General features: G+C 35.8%; 2 protein-coding genes across 7 annotated transcripts in view; both read right to left on the minus strand.

Moving 5' to 3' along the window:
- The window catches only part of LOC135216807 (carboxypeptidase B-like), a 35,965-nt gene extending 25,056 nt beyond the window's left edge, over positions 1-10,909 (minus strand). The window contains exons 1-8 of one of the 5 annotated variants that reach the window (XM_064252307.1): positions 10,675-10,909; positions 9,913-10,003; positions 8,789-8,890; positions 8,304-8,525; positions 7,750-7,885; positions 7,211-7,371; positions 6,462-6,546; positions 4,924-5,151 (exon numbers count right to left, since the gene is read on the minus strand). In XM_064252307.1, coding sequence (XP_064108377.1) covers positions 4,970-5,151; positions 6,462-6,546; positions 7,211-7,371; positions 7,750-7,885; positions 8,304-8,525; positions 8,789-8,890; positions 9,913-10,003; positions 10,675-10,907 — 1,212 coding nt within the window. In that variant the 5' untranslated portion in view covers positions 10,908-10,909 and the 3' untranslated portion in view covers positions 4,924-4,969. Of the gene's footprint in view, positions 1-3,430; positions 3,627-3,946; positions 4,059-4,923; positions 5,152-6,461; positions 6,547-7,210; positions 7,372-7,749; positions 7,886-8,303; positions 8,526-8,788; positions 8,891-9,912; positions 10,004-10,674 lie in introns of those variants that run through there. The other 4 variants (XM_064252308.1, XM_064252305.1, XM_064252306.1 and 1 more) reach the window with 4 other exon arrangements.
- Positions 10,910-14,227: 3,318 nt separating this feature from the next.
- The window catches only part of LOC135216806 (xanthine dehydrogenase-like), a 36,006-nt gene continuing 25,280 nt past the window's right edge, over positions 14,228-24,953 (minus strand). For both annotated transcript variants that reach the window (XM_064252302.1, XM_064252303.1), the window contains exons 22-31: positions 24,378-24,542; positions 21,555-21,676; positions 20,695-20,859; positions 20,196-20,324; positions 19,731-19,867; positions 18,443-18,530; positions 17,947-18,108; positions 16,999-17,095; positions 15,703-15,810; positions 14,228-15,540 (exon numbers count right to left, since the gene is read on the minus strand). In XM_064252302.1, the coding sequence (XP_064108372.1) occupies positions 15,467-15,540; positions 15,703-15,810; positions 16,999-17,095; positions 17,947-18,108; positions 18,443-18,530; positions 19,731-19,867; positions 20,196-20,324; positions 20,695-20,859; positions 21,555-21,676; positions 24,378-24,542 (1,247 nt within the window). In that variant the 3' untranslated portion in view covers positions 14,228-15,466. The remainder of the gene's footprint in view (positions 15,541-15,702; positions 15,811-16,998; positions 17,096-17,946; positions 18,109-18,442; positions 18,531-19,730; positions 19,868-20,195; positions 20,325-20,694; positions 20,860-21,554; positions 21,677-24,377; positions 24,543-24,953) is intronic.

Genomic DNA, 24,953 nt, shown 5'->3' on the forward strand with positions numbered 1-24,953 from the left:
GAAAAGAATTGTATTCACCTGGGGAGTTGTACCTGGTTCTCCCGCGAGTGGAGGGAGATGACGTCATCACCACCAGTGTTGGCGACGCCTACGCGCTAAATTTGAATTTAGTCTCCTGCCGCTCGTGGAAATCACGGCTGTATAATTGTTCGGTAAGACACTACAATAAAAATACAAAGTTAAAGCAAGAGTAACATATAAGGTAGGATACTAACCTAACCTAGAAGAACGTGTTACCTGGGGGGGGGGCTTAAGGAAGGCTATCTTAGAAGTATAACATATAGGTTAGGATACTAACCTAACCCCTAGAAGAACATGTTACCTGACCGGGGGGCTCCGCCCTTCTATAACCCCCCTTAAGGGAGGCAATATTAGAAGTGTAACATATAGATTAGGATACTAACCTGACCAACCTAACCTAACCTAGTAGAACATGTTACCTGACCGGGGGGCCCCTTACATAAAAACAATCTTAGAAGTGTAACATAGGTTAGGATTCTTACCTAACCTAGTAGAATGTGTTAACAAGACCGGGGGTGGGGGGACCGGGAGAGAAAAAATGCATGTGTAATTTGAAATGTCTAAAATGTAAAAATGTAAAACTATCAATTTTCACGTCATTGACAGAATGGTCTTGAAACGTCCTAAAACCTCCTTCTAGTTCCACCCCTCAGGAGACTTTCAAGAGCCTGCCCTCAATTGTAACGTAATATTGTAAGATATATAGGGCAACATTATGAAGTGAGAACAAGTCAGTGCACATATTAAACAATACTACGATAAACGGAACGGAAATAAAAGCTTGAAATAATATTACATGATTACAAAACAAATGAGGAAAAAGAATATATGTAACAATCCATGAATTCCCCCAAAACCTCCTATTGCAATGTAGGGTTAATAATGCAACATGATTGGTTAAATACATGTACCCCTCCCCCCCAAAACCCCCATCATTATCCCCTTAGGAAGTCTGTGTCTGAAACAAAAGCTCCCTTACATCACGGCGCATGCATAGTGGGATTCGGCGTCGTAATAGTGGTAGTAAGAAGTGGATTTCAGCTATATAACGGCTCCATTATCGGTTTATTTCAGCTTATATTTCGTGTTTCAAATGTCATAAATAAGAGGAAATAACACAATAACATGGCAAAACTTTCCCCCAAGTGTTTTACCCCACCCAATACCCCGTATTCCCATCGGTCCCCCTTACCATAGAATAGAGTTGAACAGCATAATTCTCCTAAATGTTTTACCCCACCCAGAACCCCGCATTCCCATTGGTCCCCCTTACCGTAGGACAGAGTTCAAAGGTAAATTACAGGTTAATTACAGCCGGCACAAAAAATATTACTTTAAATTCTTGTTCAGAAGGTAAAACTGTATAGAAAAACGTCAACTGGCATAGTCTAGTTCACCACAGTATAAGGGCTTAGATCTACCAACCTCTGTTTAATCTCAAAATATGACCTTCATTTCTAACTTTGGAGAAAATACTTACTTCGAAAGGAGTAGAGGTCTCAAGGTGTTGCTCTCACCACCAATGACTTATGGCTGGCGCCCATCTCCGGTGTCAGGACGTTGTTAAAGTATTTTTTCGGAGGGTGGATCAACAAGCAGCCAAGACTGGATCATGTAGTCCACTCTGTTGTTTCCCCTACTATCCGACATAGTAGGCCTGTATCTCGTAGGAACAACTAGTTTGTCTGGTTGTTAAGTACTACCTAATAACTAGGCATAGCTATGGCTATCTGTACCTAGGTAGGTATTACTAATTTTTACCTACCTAACAATTCTACTAGGTACAGGGTAAACAACCGTGGACGATCCACCATCATCGCATTGACCAGGCCTTATTCACTCTATATTTAATTGGTGAGACAAGTATACAATTACAACTTTAAGCATACCATTCAAAAGATTGAAGTTTCGTCAACATAATGTGATATATGAAAGCCCCATACAAACTAAAATAAGCATGTAAGCTCTTCGTACACTATGTTTTCAAGGCAGTTTTGAAATCCAATATAGTAGCAGCAATCGTGTGGCTGGCTGGTCTAATCACGGACAATCCACCATCTTTCCCAGCCTTCCCAGCACTCTATTTGAACAATGTTAGCATATATATGAAATGTTTATTAATCTTACTCAAGATTGCAGTTATAATCAGCACAAAAAACAACATTTTGTTGCCTATATTAGTGAAAGTATGAAACTTTTTATTCCCGGGGTCATGGTTTGAACTGAATTAATTTTTACCTTGTAATTGGTAGTTTTATCCTTACTGCCACCACAGTGCTTATTTGATTGAAATTATACACATTTTGGTCTTAATTCACTCCACAATGCACTTGAACCATGTTGCTGTTCCTGGTTCCGAAGTACTCACTCCGCAAACACAGTTATGAGCAGCAGACGACAACACTGATTATGAGGTACAAAGCTTTATTCCCTTAATTATTTACTTTACTCATTATTTAGTTTAACTTTACTTCAAAGTGTTTATTTAATTCATGTCTGTTATCCCTTTTTTGCAACCAAATTAACCCCGAAAAATTACAAATATTTCGCATGTATACTTTCGAGCAGACGACGCGAGGAAAAATTACTCATCGTTGCCAATCTAGTGGAGCATCACACATACGCCGATGTATATACAAACTGTTTTCATGAATTCTAGTTGTCATGGTAATGCAGTAATGATAAAATTGCTGTAATACCTAGGGTAAAAAACCGCATGGTACAGGGGTGGACCATGTACGATCAATGTGTACAACCCCAAAAAAAGTACATTATAACGCGTCCTGACATCGGAGATGGGCATCAGACGCGACTTCTTGTTGGTGAGAAAAGGAGCTAAAGACCTCTACTCCGGTGTCAGGACGCGTTATAATGTACTTTTCTTGGGGTTGTACACACTGATCGTACATGGTCCACCCCTGTACCATGCGGTTTTTTACCCTATGTATATATACTACAAATAGATACGCTAATTTCACTTATTTCCCCGGTTTTGTGTAAGTCTTAGCTATACCCAGTTTGGAGGGTAAACACATGCCAATTGACAACACTGATAAACAATTGAAGAGCGCAAAACACCGCAAAGAATGCCGTAGTCCCCTTAAATAAGTACGAATAGGTACTAAGTGCTGGTTAGATGTCGGGGTTTTGATTGTTGTGATGAAAGTGCCCCAGCATCTATGGGTGCAAGTGGTGTGTGGATTTAGCACAGGAAATGGGAAGTTTGTTGACACAAGGACTCCGCAAACATTGAGATGGCATCAATCTTCGAAATAGGTATTTGGAGTAGTAAGTAAAAACTTAGAAAGTGTTTTGGGGTTGGGGGCACTGTGTTGGCCACCCTTTTCATTACCCTTGGTTTAAATCTTAAAATATGGCCTTAATTTCTAACTTTGGAGAAAATACTTACCTTTAAAAGAGAGTAGAGGTCTTGAGCTCCTGTTACCACCAACAACTCATGACTGATGACCATCTCCGGTGTCAGGACGTGTTAAAGAACTTTTTTGGAGGGTGGCCAAAACCTCAGTACTAGGTAGTTGGTGAGTTGGCCAGTCCACTCGGTTGTTTACCCTAATAATTCTACTACCTATAGGTATAGGAATCCCCTGTAAAAAGAAAAAATACACTTGTCTATCCCACTGTCTGCAGTGCTAAACAATTTTCACGCTTTTAAAGAATAAGATGGGAGAAGATCGCTTACGACCAACCCCAGGATAGACTAGATAGTAATTGCGGGGCAGGATAGGTAGGTAGGCATCTTAGTCTAGCATACACAGTAGGTTTAGGCTAAATAGCCTAGCTACTATGCCAACCAAATTTGTAAAATACATAGAAATCTACCCAAAATGTTAGTACCTATACTCTATAACTGGGCTTAAATTTTAGGGTAATGTATATAAATGCAAATAACAAATTAATTGCTTACATTTTCCAAGAGGCTTAACAACGTTGGTCTTGTTTTTGTATTTGCTATGACAGATCTCCTTCTTCTTCTTCTTTGCGGTCTGGATCAAGAACTCTTCTTGACGCGTTTGACCATTCTGACAGTTAATTAACTTGTTCGACACTTTTGATAGTTCACAATTCTATTATAGAATTTATGGAAAGTTGATGTGTGCGAAGCTAAGAGGTTTTACATTGATATCATAAATATATATAATTATATATATATATATATATATATATATATATATATATATATATATATATATGAGAAGAGAGAGAGAGAGAGGAGAGAGAGAGAGAGAGAGAAGAGAGAGTGAGAGAGAGAGAGAGAGACGAGAGAGAGAGAGAGAGAGAGAGAGAGAGAGAGAGAGAGAGAGAGAAAGAGTTATCTTGTTTGACTTTTGGGTAGTTCACCTTCCTGTCCGAGTTTCTGGAAAGTTGGTATGTGCAAAGCCAAGTTGTAAATTAATATCATTACAGAGAGAGAGAGAGAGAGAGAGAGAGAGAGAGAGAGAGAGAGAGAGAGAGAGAGAGAGAGAGAGAGAGAGAGAGAGAATGTTTGACAGCAGTCTGTCCGACCAGGAATATTTCTCAGATTTGAGACCTTATCCGTATGCTTTGTTCATTTATATATGGCACTTTTATTCTGCCTTTTAAAGTAAAATGCGTCTTCTTTTGGTTAACTACGATTGTGAATGGGAGCCCTGACAAGGTTTATTCCTCTTTGATGAAAGCTTTCAAATACTTTTGAGCCTCTTTTCCTGTTTCATATGGGGGACCCATAATCTCTTTAGGAGAGAATACCATTGACATAACTGTATCTGAGACATTTGCTTCTGCTCAGTCAAATCATCCTGGATTGTTCAGGTATCTCTGTTCCCTTTATACAAAAGAAGTGACTTTTGTGTCTGTTAGGATCAATAATATAAAAATTAACAAATATAAAGTCGTTTATTATTTACGAATAACAAAACTCGTCCATAATTCAGTGCGAAAATCTTATTTATTTTTTATGAGCTTTAATTGCGGCTATGATACCAGCCCATGTCTCCTCTCCAACGGGAAGAATCTGCTCAGGAGGCAGGAAGAATCCGTATTCACCAGTATCCCGCAATTCGAGAGCAAAGGCAAACTGAACACCGGCACTGTCGTATAACCAGTCAATACTTCCACCAGCAGCCTCGTCTGCCAAGAACAGAAGAATCCTCATAGTATGCTGATGCATCAAAATTTAATTTTGTTAATGGAATGTGTACCCTAATACTCTTGTGTTTAGCCAGCACACTTTTTTAGAGACCAACTATTCTTACTGTCTTTATAAAACTAAAAATGGTACAACAGTTTTTATAGGTTAGATTTAATCCTATAACTTCGCCTGGTCATGATTTAGGTTACTTCCTTGCTTTTGAATTCCAGTTGAAATGGTGACCTCCTGACTTGAGGGAACGATGAATTTCTCTATATTAAAACGGTTTGCTCGATCTATATTTAACCAGTCACAGAACACTGGGCAGCGTTTGAGAGAGACGTGCTATCCCTCACACATTTCTCTTTTTTCTACTGTTTGGCCGATTTTACTGAAATTTACGTTAATTGTAAGGGGAGAGGGCTCTTTACCCCACCCCCTAACTTCAGGCAAGTGGAAACATTTACAAAAGTCTTATAAGGGAGAGATGCACTTGATACAATGCGATGTAATATGCAAAAGAACCCACAGTAAATATTTTGATTAAAGAACAATGCGTGTTTCCTCTGTTATAATTCCTCCCATGTCTATGCAATTAAAATGCCGTTCAGGCAACAGTAAAAGTTACTTTAATGTCTTGATTTATGGAAATGCAACTTTTACCAAAGGAATACTAAAGATGAACTGATCTGTAGGTAAAGTATTGTTGTTGTCGTTGTAAAAACAACGGACTAACTTTGATGTTTGTCTGTGCTGAGGTCATGAAGAGAAAAAAAAGTTAACATAACCAACTTTTCTAATGTCTTTTCTGCTCCTTTGACGCAAATCCATACCTTGCCAACCTTTTTATTTTATAAAAATGCTTCACAATGTTCACCTTCAGAAAAAAGATAAACATGGAATCTTCGTAACTTTAAAGATACAGTTTTGGCCTCTTCTTTAACCAAATTACTTTCTTAAGGCAGATGAAGCAAATCAGTTTTATTTTTAAGATGAAATTAACTACCTTCAGGAGTTAGGCCAACAATTAAATTGCTTACCTTCAGAAACTAGGCCAACAATTAAATTACCTACCTTTAGGAGCTAGGCCAACAATTAAATTAACTACCTCCAGGAGCTAGACCAACAAATTAACTACTTTCAGGAGCTAGGCCAACAATTAAATAAACTACCTTCAGAAGCTAGGCCAACAATCAAATTAACTACCCTCATGAGCTAGGCCAACAATTAAATAAACTACCTTCAGAAGCTAGGCCAACAATCAAATTAACTACGCTCATGAGCTAGGCCAACAATTAAATATACTCACATATAATACTCGCAATGTTGCCGTAAGAGAACTCTGTTCCGTGCACAGCGGTCAGTGCCTTAACACCAATCTCGGCAACACGATACTTTTGACGGAGGAAGAAAAACATATTTTAATTATATCACCTATATCAAATGAAATGACGTTTAAAAAAAACAACTAAAGTATTTTCTAATTCAAAAATGATAAAAGAATTAATCCAATATCATAGGGTTGGAGGAAGGGTTTCACTGGTCCTGGTTTCCTTTAGAACTAACACAATTGAAGAAAGGTGCATGATTATTATAAGTAATACAGTTATTCAATACAGATATTAAACCAAATCTGGATATCGTTAAAATCACAGAGACGAACTTTAATGGCGATTCAATATGTCAGCAAGGGGAAGTAGTTGAGCCTACTGTAGATCTGAATTACATTTCAAGAACCATGATTTCCACGTACAAGAATTGCAGTTTCAAAACATCAAAAGATAGTAACCAGGGTTGGGGGACGAGGGTACTACAAAGGACCAACGGGAAAGCCTAAAAAAAGTAAACACACACACACACATATAATATATATATATATATATATATATATATATATATATATATATATATATATATATATATATATATATATATATAGAGATAGAGAGAGAGAGAGAGAGAGAGAGAGAGAGAGAGAGAGAGAGAGAGAGAGAGAGAGAGAGAGAGAGAGAGAGAGAGAGAGAGAGAGAGAACGTAGATAGTAGGATATGTATTTACCTGATCTTCATAACTGGCAGGGAGGTCTTGGGTGTACCCATAGGGGGTCATCCATAACTGGGAGTAGGCATGGATTGTTATGAACATAGAAACGCGGCCACCCAGGTTCAGGATGCTGTCACGGATAGCAGACGATTCAGCTTCTGAGAAGGCGGAAGGTCCTGAAACATAAATATTTCCAAGTCCACAGAACAAAGAGACTAACAATCTTATCTAGCCCATGTGACACTTTCATGCCGTACACGGAACGTGCGCTGTGGAAAAAAAAAAAAAAAAACTCCCGCACAAACAAATGTTAACCTTTCGAACGACCTTTCATAACATTTACTTGCCAACTTTGGAACTGTTTGTCGTCAGTTTGTTGTCAAACAGGTTTCTCATTAGGAATGAGGTCTCTTAGCTATAACTTTTCTAGTAGGAATTGGCTTGCTTAAGCAGTATTCTTGGTCTTTGAATAGGTACTATAAAACTACATACTGTCTATCGCTTTATGCACATGTACTTCTGTACAGGCAACAGATGGATGGGCCTGTCGTTACCATGATAGATTTCAACACAGGGGTTGTCTGATGTTCCTGGTCCTCCGAAATCAGAATCAAAATTCCTGTTCGGGTCAACGCCATGACACTTCAAGAATCCTTTGTTAAGAACTCTGTTCTTGCGCCACAAACGATTCTGAAATAATAATAATAATAATAATAATAATAATAATAATAATAATAATAATAATAATAATAATAATAATAATAATAATAATAATAATAATAATAACTGAAAGATAGTAGAGTAATTAGATTTGAAATACAGCTTTTATCAAGTTACTGTTTTTTTCAGAGTTTGAAAAGTACATCTAAAAGGTTATGTTTTGTAATTTGTCTTTCATCTATATATTTTTGCCAAAAGAAAGACTTTCTGTGATATCATATATACAAATAATGAATCAATTATAAAGAAAAAAACATAATGTAATTAGCAGCAGAATAACATCTACAGTTAAACCAAATAATTTGAATTATAATCTGTAAATGAACAGAGATTTACATTAAAAGAAAATTGTGGCCCTATTGCGAGATAAAAATAATAACAAACTCACGCCAGACGGTAACCAAGTGTAAACATAGCCATCTGGATTAGCTACAGTCATGATGTGAAAGTCATATTGATCCAAGAGGGAATCCGTAGTTTCATCTTTACCGACACCGGATGTCAGTTGGTCTAAGATGTACTGGCAAGTGGAAATAGCCACCCATTCGCGGGAGTGGATGCCGCAGTCGATCCAGATCACTTCTTTGGTCCCCTCCCCTCCGGTAGAGATCTGAAAGAAGAGGAGGAATGCTTATGTTAATTATCTCCTCCCTTTAGGTAGGCAAGAATTCCAGTCCCATATGGAAGACCTTTTAGAGAAAAAGATTTTGATATATAATATATATATATATATATATAATACATATATATATATATATATATATATATATATATATATAATAAATATATGATACAAAGAATAATATCAGACATAGTTCAGAATTTGACAATGCTACATTTCAGAGGTATTCAAAAGGTAACTGACTGACTTACCGCACTGACTCTGATTTCTCTTCCTTCGTAAGTCTTGCCAGCGATGTAGCTGGTCACCATGTCTGGAAACTTGGTTGCGACTTGGTCTAACATTCCGTAAATCTGGAAGAATAGACCACTGAATATCATTCGATCATTTTAATGCACTTGGATGATTCAATCTGATATATATATATATATATATATATATATATATATATATATATATATATATATATATTATATATAATGTGTGTGTGTATGTGTGCATGTGTGCATGTATATGTATTACCATTATATATATAATACATATATATATACATAAGCGAATACCACGGGAAATGATAGACAGGAATCCAAGCGCTTTCGTCTTTATTCAGACATCGTCAAGGAGCTACTCTACTCTTCAGTAGCTCCTTGACGATGTCTGAATAAAGACGAAAGCGCTTGGATTCCTGTCTATCATTTCCCGTGGTATTCGTTATTTATGAAGTCACGTGCATCTACTGTGATTTTTTAAGCAGAATATATACATATATATATTATTCGAGATACAAATATCCTTTTATAACTAATTCGCTCTAACCTCGGAATTAATTATATATTTTCATATACGTAAACCGTGGGGGAATTTTTTAGTTGACAATAATTTCGTCTTCTCGTGGGTTCGAACCACCGCCCAGTGGACAGAGAAGAAACCAGGACTTCAGTGATGTTATCGATTCGGCTAACAAGTGAGGTTATAATTGTCCACTGGGCGGTGGTTCGAACCCACGAGAGGACGAAATTATCATCTACTAAAAATTCCCCTTCAGTTTACATGTATGAAAATATATTATTCGAGTAGAGTGAAGTTAGATATTAAAGGACATTGTAGCTCGAAGAATTTAATTTAATGAATCATGGTAATGTGATAATTATTCATTATATAAATATATGTATCTATTAATATATACTATGATATAATAATATATATATATATATAGATTACCATATCATTCTAATATATAGAATAGTTAAATGATGTCTATCAGTAATTGACCCCACAAAAATTATCTCCAGGGTACAGGGTCAAAACAACAAAAGTAAATAGATGAATAAATAAATAAATAAATTAATTTAAAAAGTACTTTGTAAATACTAACGGTATCTAATTCATGGTAAGCAGTATGGTCGAAATCCCGACTTTGTCTCTTGGTAACGTTTTGTAGAAGAGATGCCTCTTCGTCAATCAACCTGAAAGGAAAAACGAATATCATATGAGGTGGCTTCAGCAGGTGTCAGCCTCTCAGTTCTCAACCTGACTGCAACTTACAACAGTTTTCTGACTACCAGGTACATAATTCTCCTGGTAATCGGCGAAAACCAGGGGTTTTTGACGACAGTAACATAATTAAGTATCGAATTCGTCTCTTTTACGCTAGGGAAGATAGCATCCTAGCCACTAGGCAACGAATCTACTTAGTATGTAGCTATAGTCTTCTGCTTTCAGATATATGTACGCAGTCAGTGTGTATATTAATAAATATTCAAGTGTGTTCGCAAACCTGAGTGGTGTAGGTGTGGAATAGTTGAAATAAATGTAAGAATGTTTGTGGAAGTGACAGATGGGTTCATAAAGGTAGTATATATATCATGAAAGTGTTGTTTGTTATGAATATTTTGAATGTGGTATCCTGTAGCATAGGGAACAGCGTTTTCTATCGACAATCAACTCTTAAGCTGGACTCATTAAAACGTAAATGTCTGTCACCGAAAGATATATATAATATATATATATATATATATATATATATATATATATATATATATATATATATATTATATATATATATATATATATATGTACTATATATAAATTAAGTTGTAGGCTAATCGCCACTATGCAAATATGAAACGCGTCTTACCTTTGCACATCTTTGATCTTGATCTTTGTTGGAATGCCTTTCGCTTTGATGATATTAGTGAAGGAAGCGGCTTGTCTGGAAGACATCATGATATCCACGGGAGCACCGAGGATTTTAGAGTTGGTCCATTGGTCTAATTGCAATTTTTCGACAAACCAGTGGATAAGCGCGGCGTCTTCTTCTGTTTGTGGGTAAACAGATACGACCTGATACCTGTCAAGGGACGTAATCATAGAATCAGAAATCCTATTTCTCCGGATTTCTTAAAGTGTTTGTGAAAATTTTGAATAAATGGTATTAAGTATGAAATCTCCTGAATATGAATAACTATCTCCAGTCAGTCATTTCGTCACTGTTTGCATGTGTTCATTGCTATGTTGTTGAAGTTTAGCTGACCTTATGCCAGCACGGGCTCTTGCTCATAGAGCAGCCAGTAGGATTTATTGTTATTCTTCTCTTTTTGCCTTACACAGCTGTCATTATTATCTTCTATGTTTGGAAAGTATTGCAGTACCATTTCAAGATATAAGGAAACTAAATAACTCTTACGAATATTTGAACCGCAGTCGCCCTAAATATTATTTGGAAGTTGAAAATGCATGTACGCAACTTGTATGTAGTATATACTTAACCTACCCATGGTATTTAGTAGCAGCAGTCACCACTGCCAGGCAGGTGAAGAGCAAAACAATTCTCATTTTCTAGTGTCTTAGGTCCTACTGAATACTAACGGATGGTTTTAAGAATTCTACCTTATATACTCGTACGACCTCTTTATCTTTGCGGTAGAGTTTCCCAAATGGAGATGGATGTCACATTCGTTCAGATGGGATTTCCCTTCATACTTAACCCAGATAAATGGGCGACGACTATGCGTAGGAGGGAATGGACTTTATTACCTGTGAATTATGCCCTCAAGAGCAGGCTTTACAGATCAAACTAAGAGCTAGAGGAAAGCTAAGAGAGAGTTTACATAAATACACTAAAAAAAGCCTTTGGTAGACTGGGAAATACACTGCTGATATCAACAGCAATGATAAATAATTCTCTGCTTTTGAGCTGACCAGATATCAATAAGATCAGTCAGACTGGAAACTTTATTCTATTCCTTGGCATTCAACCCAACTTTCTATTTAGCTACTTAAACAGAAAATAAGAAATATAAGGTTAATCTGAATGAACAGATTAGGTACAGTTGTTAAAAGTATGCTACATGACTTCTGATGAAGGGTGGACGAGTGAAAGATCTTAGCTTTACTGCTGCAACAGGAGCTCTCAAAAGCAGGTATATGTTGCTATTGAAGTTGTCTTCCTATGCGATGCAGAGAAGCAGGAGTCTCTTGGTGTGAGGGAAAAGTTCATGTTACTGTAAATTTACTTAATGGAAAAGAAGGTTCTTATTACTTCGGCAGGGAGCAGACCCACATGCAAGGTTTTGTTCTTCACATAATACATTACACTAGGCCGTAACTTCTCTTTGGCTTGGGACTTCGCAAAGGAAGGAAAAAAAAACATCCTCCCTCCCTACCCCCTGGAAAGAGCAAAATTCAATCATAATGACCAGTGAAAATATTGTGGAAGCCTTGGTGAACGTGTCTTCCAGCCACCAATGTTTAGAAGATGATTGCAAGTTCAATTACGACCAATGGGGATATAAGAAACTGCAAACGGAATATAAGAGAATAGAGTGTTTAACATTTGTTTGTATGGTGCTTTTACGTTGCATGGAACCAGTGGATATTCAGCAACGGGACCAACGGCTTTACGTGACTTCCGAACCACGTCGAGAGAGAACTCCTATCACCAGAAATACAAATCTCTCACTCCTCAATGGAATGGCCGAGAATCGAACCCGCGACCACCGAGGTGGACGTTAATACCATACCAACCACGCCGCTGAGGCGCTTTAGAGTGTTTAACGTGAGTCCAAGGACAGAGCCTAAGAGGAAAACAGTGGGTGAATATTATGCTGAATGGCTGAATGTTTTTTTTTCCGTCTTCTTTTAAGCGTATTATTACTCAACATGACTAGTTCTTAGTGCTATTTTCGACAACATAACAATAACGATATTATTATAGCTATTATTATTATTATCATCACTATTATTTCAGGAGCATTCTAATCGTTTGCATTTCCTTTTGAATGCTCGATATTGTTTTGTCACTGTTATCCTAATGTATAGATAAGAAGCCTAGCTTATATAAGATCTAGGTTAATCCCATATGTTATGGTACATACATTCGGGTTATTCCCATTTCATTTAAAGAAGTGACCTTCATACGTTGAAAGTGTGTCACATATGGAGGCGTTCTCACCGACATAATGTGTGATTCCTTCGTGACCTCAATAACATTAAACGAAAAGGGTCTCATTTTTTTTTTCTCAGTAGAAACTAGAATTCGTAACGTTCCTTATTTCAAAACCGTTTTTTCGAATCATAAATTTCTGTTGGTATTTCTAATGGCTTTTTTCTGTTTCGTAATTAACCTGAAGATTAGTTTCTTACAAAACAAGATAGCCAAATTTTCAATAAGTACCATGTCCAACTTCCGTTTTGTGGGTTGAAGATTATGCCTTTCCTAAGAAAGTCATCTGTGGGTGTTCTCATGAAGATAGATTGGTGTAAGTGTTATACGTATATGAAATTATTTGGTGAAAATAAGGAAGATAGTAAATATATTTCGTTTTTAATGTCAGTCAGTTCCTCATAATAATTTCTCAGATTACTTTTAAATCAAAATGCTGCGTAAAAACTGATTAATGCAACGCAAGTTGGTGATGAAATAATGTAGGAGAAAGTAAACCAATCAACAAAACAAATTTCCGTTGAAAGTCCGTGAAAAATCTAAACCGACAGACTGATTGTTTAACTAACGTCGCAAATCCGACGTAAAAAGAGGAAATAAAAACAGAAAGCAGCGTTTATATGAAAAACCCATTATTTGGAATCCAAACGACAAAGAAGTGGTACTATAATGAGCGCAATGCACATGACCAGTGTGAATAAAAAACAAATTCATGGCCCTGATTTTGAAATATCTATGTACTCTAGGACGTTCTAGTTTTATACATTGATCAATGCCAATGGGTTACGTTATTTAATTTTTGGAAGAGGTACTACGATAAATTATTTCAATTATAAGCACAGTACATGCTAAAACAGTTCTCATTTGGTTGACTAAAATCGTGGAAAATAAAGTTCATGTGTATTACAACGTCTAAACAGTTTTTTCTCAACAGTTAATTGTTTAGTGTTCAAATAATTTTAATGTTACTAATACAAATTCACACGGCTTCTTCTTGCACAAATAATAGGCAATCTTCTTCGGGCGTTGGATGATAGAGCTTTGGAATGGAAAACACAATAGGGCCATGATGAGGGAACGGAAGTTACAAAGTAACTGTCATCGTGACCCCAGAGCCCAGTCCCGCAAAGAAGCGTTCGCTCTACGTAGTTCATCCAATGTCTTTAAAAAGAAGGTCTATATTTTATGTCCTTCAGGAGCTTAGCAGTACTTGGAATGGGCTCAGGTTTCTAATATAAACAAGAAGTAGTTTTCATGATATATTTCAATATGATTCATACTCTTATTCCCTCTGGTATTGTATACAGAATTTTCCCCCATTAATTTAATAAAAATAATCATTCATTTTATTTTTCTTAACTGATATACAACTGGGAAGACACACGAAAGAAAATCTAAAGATAGGTTATAATAAGGATAATTTTCAGAAACTATTTCTCACACATTTTATCTTACAAGTTAATACCCGAGTTTTATCATATAACTTTCAGTAACGTTTGCCCTAGCTAGTGTAAACAGCTGTATGTACGCACATAAAAATTCATACAAGGCACGGTATGCGCATGCACACACACAACATAATATATATATATAGTACAACCCTTGTCTACATTTAGTAGTATACGCTGACTGTACATGAAATACAGTACATAGGTAAAACACGAAAACACAAACTTATCGTATACTATATAACTAGTGAAATATTCCGACAAGGAGGAACCCAGAACCGCTTAGGGAGGAACAGAGGACGTTGAACTTGCGAAAAACTAATTTTATCGAAGTCCCAAAGGAAAAGAACAAAGCGGTTCCATTATAAAGAGGAGCCATATTTCAGGAAATTCTACGACTACGATGAAATCATATCATTACCAATTAAAATAAATTCATCTCAAAGACATTTGTTTATGTCAGCAAATATCACATGATTATTCTGTTATATAGTTCATCATCACATCCTTAATTTAATTTCCTGATAAGCCAGATTTATCATTCCCTTTGAATAGTTGAAAAAAAAAAATAGAATGATACTTCAAGTACTAAATCAGAGCAGTATCTAAAACTTATTATTCTATTTTTGCCAGACTTGAATCTCTCATGTCAGTGTATTTCTCTGATCTAATTTTAGCCCAAAGTTTTGCACTACGTGTATCTTTCCCTGAGACATAGTCACTAACCCTTCCATTTAAATGTAAGTATATATATATATAATATATATATATATGATATATATATATATATATATATATATATATATATACATATATATATATATATATATATATATATATATTAAAAATATTTTTCCTCTCTAAGGCTTTTAAATAAATTTCGATGACATCAATGTTTATGAAAAATTTGCACTAGCCTATATCCAAAAAAGTTATATATACAGATATACAAATAAACATTATTAACAGCTCAAGGTCTTCATGCCTTCACGTCAACAAATATCTGGGCTGAAATGGTCAGTGAGTCAAGCCAGTTCTTAGGAGGTGATGACCAGTCTTGATGGATCAACAAGGCATAAACGCTGCAATCTCTCCACGGTCAAAGGTGTGTCTGGAATAAACGGAAAAGACACTTAATTTAAACATTCTTTGTTTAAACAACTTGAATCCTTAAAGAATCTATGTTTTTCTCATTATCTTCTAAAGGATAATTATATCATTATTGACCATGCAGCCTTTTATTATTACAGAACATCACTCAGGATTGACTTACCCATCTGGAACCAACCGGTGGTACCACCATCAGCTCTGGCACTCGTGATGGCCTGGCGAAGCGCCATGACGACCGAAAAGGAGAGAACGAGAGGAGGTTCTCCTGTCACTGTAACAGGACAAAAATCTGTATTAGACCTAACGTTTTGACTTGCCATCGTCCAGTCCAGGGCCAACTTATCTCCTACTGTTAGGAATTCCTGTCTTGACCCTATCTTCTACTACCCTCAATTCTGATGGGATGGATGCAGTAGTAATAAAGGCGTAATTTCATATGGGAAAGAATTTTCACTCCAGTCTTCCAGCTGGCAGGCTTTGAAATTCTCTCCTTGATGGAATTATATTCTTGTAACATCTTTTATTTTCCTCTTTTTCTTTGTTTCCATAGGTTTGTTTTAAATGAGGTCACTGGTTTCCCCACCCTTGCTGTCTTTGCACCAAGACTATCTTGCCTAAGTAAAAGAAGTAGGCAGTGGAACCTATTTAACTATTCCAGTGCAGAGCTTTCAGGAAAAACAAGCCTTTAGGTTTAGGGACTTCAAAGTGCATTCAAAAACAGCTGAGAAAGAGAAAGCTCAACTGGAAACTAGCTTCAAGATTCTTCCATGAAAGTAACGGGGTAAGCCTTGAAGACAGTAGCAAAATCACACTTGAGATGTATGCTCCCTGTCTTGTGATTTAAGCTAAGAAGCATTCGAATCAACTGATATTGGGTAGTTTCATATAAGGAAAAAATAGTAATTTGTCGGGGTTCGATATAGCAAATTACATATTTTTGTCCTTTTTATAAAGATATTTGTATACATCAACAGTCCTCATACAACAAGACGGCAACACTAAAAACAGGGTAGTCTTTTTCTCTTGTTTTCATGCAGCCTGGGCTAAATAAAATTATTGGATTGTTACCTCATTGGCCTCTTCATCAAGTAATCAGGACACAGACCATATACTTTATAACCTTACGAATTATGGAAATTAAGTGATACGGTTTGTAGTCTAAAGATTAGCGAAGAAATTTTAACAGTGTTCCTACCTTAATCATATTGCTTAGTGAAACCTTGAACTTTCGAAATAAATCATATTTTCCCCTCCAGTTAAGGACATCCCAAAACCACCAGTTTACTTTCAGGGATAAAAACCGAAATGATATATGTAATAGGATAGTAGTTATCACTGCAGTATAATAGTAGCCATTCCATCATTTTCTTACCATCTGCGTTTCATATAATTCAATCTGACTCATATATCTGGAATCATTTGAGCTTATAATTTTCTATATAACACCTTTCATCCTTACCTTTCGATAGTTGAACTCCAATTGGGTTGGGAGAATTTTGCAGGAGAGTTACCCTGAAGTCTACTGGGATATCCTGGGCAAGGGGTGGCTTGTAATGCTGAAGGAAAGAAGGAAATTATTTTATTTCCTTTAATAATCTCTTAAAGGACATCTAAATCTTATATTAGCATCAAACTATTTCTTTTTGCAATTGGAAAATCGACATTTATTAAGCTTCCAATAAATCAGTAAATCAGAAGATGAAAAGTTCATTGTTGAATGGTCTTAAATTTTGTCATTATATTTATCCTATACTAGGTAAAAAAAAAGGTATATCTGCTTAACGATGTTATTTTAAATGACATTACGTGGTCTGTAATATATATAGGTATACATATATCATATATATATTTTACATAATATATATTTTCTACATAGTATAGGATAAATCTTTTATATTTGTATATAATATATATCCACGATTTATCCTATACTAGGTAAAAAATAAGGTATATCTGCCTAACGATGTTATTTTAAATGACATTACATGTTATGCAATATTTATAGGTATACATATATTACATATATTTTACATAATACATATTTTTTCCATAGGATAAATCTTTTATATATCTGATATATATATATATATATATATATATATACATACATATATATATATATATATATATATATATATATATATATATGTGTGTGTGTGTGTGTGTGTGTGTGTGTGTGATATATATAAATATATGTATATATATACATATATATATATATATATATATATATATATATATATATATATATATGTATGTATGTATAGAGAGAAGAGAGAGAGAGAGAGAGAGAGAAGAGAGAGAGAGAGAGATAGAGAAAGGTGTCAACTACAGAAGGACAAAGATGATCTAAATAAATGAATAAATAAATAAGTGAATATGGAGACATATGAGAGACAATACTCACCCATGTCGAGTTCGTCAGCCTCTGGCCAGTGGCTGGGTCATAGAGGGGTTCCTCAGTAGTGAAGAGGCCCTGTCCCATGACAAAGCCACCTTCCACCTGTCCTACATCTACCATTGGACTCATGCTTCTGCCTGCGTCCTCAATGATATCGGTCCGCAAGACCTGTGACGTAGGAAAATAATAATAGTTGAATGGCGATTCACCTTGAGAGGTAAATGGTCAAATAAATTTTACAATATTTGATATTCCTCATTTAGTTGTTAGCTTAGAGATGATGTATTTTTTGCGGGCAAAACTAAAACAATTTTTGTTGAACAAAAATAACTAGTGCTGAGGGTAACCCAAAATACTGAATGTAATAATTATTTCATGTATATATATATCTGTATATATACATATATGTGCATATATACATATGTATATATATACACATTATATACGTGATATATATGTATATGTATATGTATATATGTATGTATGTGTGTGTGTAACTTACCAAAAACTGTCCAGTCAAAATGTCCAGTTCAACTTCTGTAGCTGCCACTCCAAATACTCCGTAACTTTTGACTTCATCTGATTTGTTTCTGTTAAAGGACAGAGTTTATTACATTATAAAGAGTTAATATTAACGTCATAACCGAAGTGCTCTAGTTATGTTTACCCGATATTAGGCAATATTTTGATTGTTTCACTTCAACTTCCATTTTCTTTCATTTATAATAATACTTCAAGAATGATCACGCTAGAGATAGATAACCTTATATTTGAAACTGACTGCCGAGTGTCTAAAACTAAATTTTTTGTAAGTAAGAAAATTACTACAATTCAAAATGTCCAACTGGTGAAGGAAGGTGAGAAGAAGAATAAACTGAGAGAAAGAAAGAAGGAGGAGACGAGAGGAGAGAGATAGAGAGAGAGAGAGCGAGAGAGAGGAGAGAGAGGAGAGGAGAGAGAGAGAGAGAGAGAGAGAGAGAGAGGCATGCATATAGAAAATAACCTCATTGAGCCCTTTCACAGTATGTAATCGGGAAATGAGGTACACATCTTTTTGTAACGTGAAGATGTAGCATAAAATGGCCTTCTCAATCAAATATTTTAAGTAAAAAAAAATAAAACCTTGGAAACGACTCTACATCCTTCAAGGGGTTTGGAAACCTTTATAGCTGGTCTCACAACAGCACACGACCCGAGTCTCACTTACTCATGTGTTTACTGATTTATCTCTATCTTCTAGCTCTATCTACTATTCATATAAAAAACGTGCAAATAAGGAAATAGAACAATCATAACATGCAATTTTCTCACAAAACAACTCCCACTTAGAAAAAATGCCATGTACTGAAATATGTCAAGCAGAGAAGGGAATAAGAAATTGAATGATATGTGAAGAATAGCAAGATGCTGCAATACAGTACATCTAAATTTTTTTCTCTTAAGGAGGGAGTGGGGTGCCACATGTTTTACGTAAAGCCTTCTGGTTATTCGTAAGGATAGGTTGTTTCATGTTTATATTATTATGTAACCCAAATGTATATGAAGCTTTCAAGCAGTATTGTAGTCATCCAAACGCATGCGCATCGGCCTCAATTACAATGAAATAACGAAAAATTGGTCCATTTTCACCAAAACGAGTAGCAGGAACAAGCACTTGTGGTACAGATAATAACGACACCCCTATGCCATTATCCTTAATAGTATCATTTACACTTTACACACGTTTACAAGGATTAAACCATAAAGTACAAGTCTAAAGTAACCCATGCCATTTTCAGTATAATACTCACACGTAGCGTTCACAGATATCAATGCCACTGAAGTAAGCCTGATTCACTAGCTCTGCCCAGCTAATATCTGGTTTCTCCAGCGTCTGTCTGAAGGCCTCCAGTCGATCTTTCAGATTTTTACAGGCAGTACTCACACACTGAAGTCAAAGAATGGAAAATACATCACTCTATCATATTGGACTTGATATTTTCAAATTAATTTCCGTTCAGAATTTTCATTGCAGTACAAATTGTCCGTTAAATGTCTGTATAATCATATCAATTCAAATTGTTCATTCTCATCTAGCTAAAACCTTCCACTGTCACAATATTAAACTGTTTCATGCTCGATATTCAGTTACGAAAACCAAAAAGCCTGTACTTGGGTTATACATGATTTGTAAAAGAAAAATCTTATAAAAGACAGTAAATAACAAGTCAACAACTATAGCCAAAACAAGCAAAAACGTTAGAGACAGCACTTACGAAAGAGGTGATGTCAGATCCCAATGAGCCTCCGGTGCACTGGGAATTAGCATTGGTGTGAGTGGTCGAGCCTTTGATTGCAACCATCTCCAGTGGGATGCCGAGCTCATAAGCTGCACACTGAGCCACCTGGTGGAGAACAAAGAAATAAATTGGAGATTAATATGTGACGAGCTCTTCCTAACTGATGTGCATGAACGAAACTTCATTCCAAGTGACACCATCATAATGAAACTCTTCTAGCAGCCACTAGTGGTTGACAAAACTTGGCTTTGGCAGATAACAACGCATCACAAGACTGCACTCTGACAAAAACTGTCAGTATCTAATGAATGTCGTTTCCCGCTGACAGGCTGTAACACATCATTGAGGCTTCTCTCTAGCAGACATTAACTCGCAACAATCACCAAAAGGCAGAGCAAAATAACTGCCGCAGCTCCAGTTTTATTTCAAACTCTCCCCCCTAATAAATGTAGACGCCATTTTCACTGCCTCTCACCTTCGTATTAATCCCTTGTCCTGATTCCACTCCACCATGAGAAACCATGACAGTACCATCTCTGCAGTTGATGGACACCATGCAACTGAAAGGGTAGACACTAGGTGGCATATAAGGCCACATTTGGGGCATCACAGCTAGGCCTCTCTTCTTCCATTTGTTATTCTGTAGAAGATAATAATAAGAATGTGTTACATTTTACATATACAGTACACATAAGCATAACTTAATAATAAATGGTTGTATACATTCTAGAACTATTATCTAAAACGCAATGAAAAGTTATTTTCCATTTAAATTCTATCTACGCTCTTTTGAGTAATATACAATGACCGGAATTCTTCGTTTAAACTTCCATCATTTCGTGGTGATGTGAATAGGGTTCACCTTCAGAATAATAACTCGTTCATGGAATAGGTTGTTCAGCATGTATTTGTTTATCATTCTGTCATTAACTGCAACCTGAATAATGATTCAATAATTTCCAATAAATATTCTAACCGGACATGCTTTCCCGCACAAACATATACACAAAGCAACAAACATGCATTTTCGAATATGAATACCAAATGAATGGGAGTTAAAAGGGGCCACAAATCAATTGACTCATGTACCCTGACATCTCTAAGCATCTTTATGACAAGCTTAGACGAGGTTCCAATAATGACGGCATAACTGAAGTCACCTCTTTATTTTATTATTATTATTAATGGAAGAAGCTCACAGGGGGCCATTGACTTTAGATTCAAGTTTCCAAAGAATATGGCATTCATTCAAAAGAAGTAATAGAAGGTGTAATGGGAAATACAAAAAGAGATCAGTTATTAGAAAAACAGAGATAAATTAAGTTTTGAGCTTACTTTATTGAATGTCTCTATGTCAGCTTTCCTGGCGTCTACGTCAGCACTGACCATTAATTGGTCAATCATGTCTGAAATCAAGTTGTTGGGGATTGTGACTTCCCTGGGAATCTTGGCATTCACTGGAAAGAAAAACGCATAGTGGTTAGTATCTGTGAAAATATTCTTGCTCTTTGTGATTATTCATAAATTTGGGGATTTCGGTAAAGCTTCGGTGTTGATGTCAGTTTTACTTCTTCAGTTGTTGATTTTCATATTGTTCCTGCAGTTGCTGGTTTCATTAATCATCACAGCTGGATATTTCTTGGCTATTAGTCATATTTTGGTTGTTCCAACTGTTCATGCTATCAAGGATTACAATATTGTTTTAACCTTGGGATTTCGATATTGTTTCTAAACTTGGGGTTTCAGTATTGTTGCTATTCTTGAGATTACAATTTTGTTTGTAAACTTTTGTTTTCAATATTGTTTCCAAACTTAGGATTTCAATAGTGTTTCAATGTACTAAGATTTAAAGACTGTTCCTATCCTTTGGATTTAGATAAGGTTCCTAAGTTCATGAATCTCAGAGCAGTTTCAAAATCCAGATGATCTGTCCTGTCAATTCCATCAAAACCTTGTGCTTCTCTTTCTTTTCTAAATGTTGCAAGCTTCATCACTGCAAACAACCAATGGTAACCTACAGAAGCATTACATTTGTGTGTACAAACTCCCTCGATTTGAAATTCTAGTAATTGAGTCTGTAATTTCCTAATTATGTTAAGATTGTAATGAACACAATCTTTCAACGTGTGCCTTTCTCAACATGCATCACACTGCAAGTTGAATTGTTTTATCTATAGTACACACACACACACACAACACACACACACACACACACACACACACATATATATATATATATATATATATATATATATATATATATATATATAAATAAATAATAGTATATATAATATATATATATATATAAATATATATATATATATATATATATATATATATATAAGTCATATCACATTTCCGTGATTCATACATATATCGAGCTACAATGTCCTTTAATATCTAATTCGCTCTACCTCAGAATTAATATATTTTCATATATGCTTAACCGAAGGGGAGTTTTTTCTCGATAATAGATTTGCCTGGACCAGGGCGCGAACCTATGGACCTTTCAAACCCAGGAACGTCAGTGAAGCTTTACCTACTACACCACCGCGGTGGTATAGTAGGTAAAGCGTTCACTGACGTTCCTGGGTTTGAAAGGATCCATAGGTTCGCGCCCTGGTCCAGGCAAATCTATTATCGAGAAAAAATTCCCCTTCGGTTAAGCATATATGAAAATATATTAATTCTGAGGTAGAGCGAATTAGATATTAAAGGACATTGTAGCTCGATATATATTAATATATATATATATATTATATATATATATATATATTATATATATATTATAAATATATATATATATATATATATATATATATATATATATATATATATATATATATATATATATATATATTATATATATAAGGCAATTTCTCTGTTTGTCAGTCTGTCTGACTGTTTGTTTGTTCACTATGCATAGCTAGACTTTGAAATCTGGGGCTATCAAAATTTTACCATCGACTCCCATCCCACAGGAAGGTGTTAAGTCAAAATCCAATATTTGAGGGCCGTTTCTTAGGATGTCATAACCCCTCTTTTTCAAAACCCCCACATTATTTACAATTTTCGGAGTTGACAGCTAGGACTACCAATTTTTTACCATAGACTCCCCTTCCAAACAGGAAATTTTAGTCAAAAAACAAAATTCGAGGGCCGCTTCTAAGGGGGGTCATACCCCTCTTTTTTATATCCCCTCATTTTTTACAGCTTTTGGAGTTGACATCTATATAAAAGTGTTTCTATAGGTATAAACAGGCTCCCCACAATATGGGGACCATAAAGACCCTCAGTAGTAAGGGGGGGCAACCCCACTAGGAATGGGGGCGAGAGGATTTCCCACAATATTAGAGGGCAGGAGGCTTACGCCCTTTTGACTTACAGACAAGGGGAGAAGGGAGTCATAGCCTACCTACCTGGACCTTGGTAGCAGAGGGAGCACAGCCACCCTTTGGGAATTAGGACCCAAAGGGTCAAAGATGGGCCTACTGCATTCAAATTTGGCACCATGAATTAACATAAATAACTACAAATGCATTTGACATCAATATCAGTTTGACTATAGGCTGAGTTTTATTAATGGGCCTTGCGATGAAAATCTTTCCTGAGCAACCTGTTGACACATGTATACCCCTGCCATTGGCCAGCGGTGCCTGACTGAGCCAGTCAGTGACGCAGTAACATTGACTGGGGAAAAATGTACGTCCAGGTCATTTAGAAGTGAATGTGACTATACTATATAACTTATAACTACAGGTTAATACCTATACAACCATTATTTTAAAACAATAATGTCAAAGCACAAAAAAACTAAATGTTAACATTAACAGACACTATGAATGCCTTATAACTTCAGCTTGATAATTATTCAGCTTGATAATTATTCAGCTTGATAATTATTCAGTTCTCAATAATGTCAAAAAACAAAAGGAAAAAAATCTCTATCTTTAAACATTAACAGCTACCATTAATGACTTCAACTTCAGGCTGCTAATTACCGAACTCTTACTTCAAGCCAATAATGTAAAAGAGCATAATACAGAGCGAAAATGAAATCTCTAACTGTAAACAATTATGGGATACAACCTCCTTCCAGTGAAGTTAATGGTTTGGAAGGAAACAAATCTTTAATAACTGACAGCGCCCAGGACTTACAATTTCCTGCCATTGCATGACGAAGACGGTGCACCACTCGGTTGAGATGCCTGGAGGAACCGTCTGGCATCAAGTTCTTCCTGCGGAACTCCAGCGGGTCCATGCCAATAGCCGTGGCAATGTGGTCCATGATATTCTCCATGAACAGGATGCCCTCCAGGGTACCTGATGAGAGGTATGTCCGTGGAATTACTAAGCAATCTCCAAGAACGTGATGATGATGATGATTATTATTATTCTTCTTATATTATTATTCTGCCAATGGGTATCCATGACATCTCGACCACAGTTTGTTGTTTCTCTCTAGTTGGTCTCTATAAAGTCCGACTGCATGTCACTTTACAACTGAATAAATGTTCGTTACTGAATATGTTAAAAAAGCAGAGTAAAAATATTGTCAAAATCGACAAAATGACGAGTTACCAAGTAACACAATAAGAAGCAGTACTCATAATTCGAGACGATATTTTTGCGCTACAAATAGAAATGAGAGAATAAACAGAAACATAGCACTACTTATGAAGGAATCAACAGACAAGTCTCACTGGAAAAATCTTTTACAAATCACAGTAAGTG

This window comes from Macrobrachium nipponense, chromosome 6 (genome assembly GCF_015104395.2).
Source record: "Macrobrachium nipponense isolate FS-2020 chromosome 6, ASM1510439v2, whole genome shotgun sequence".
Taxonomy (NCBI): Eukaryota; Metazoa; Arthropoda; class Malacostraca; order Decapoda; family Palaemonidae; genus Macrobrachium; species Macrobrachium nipponense.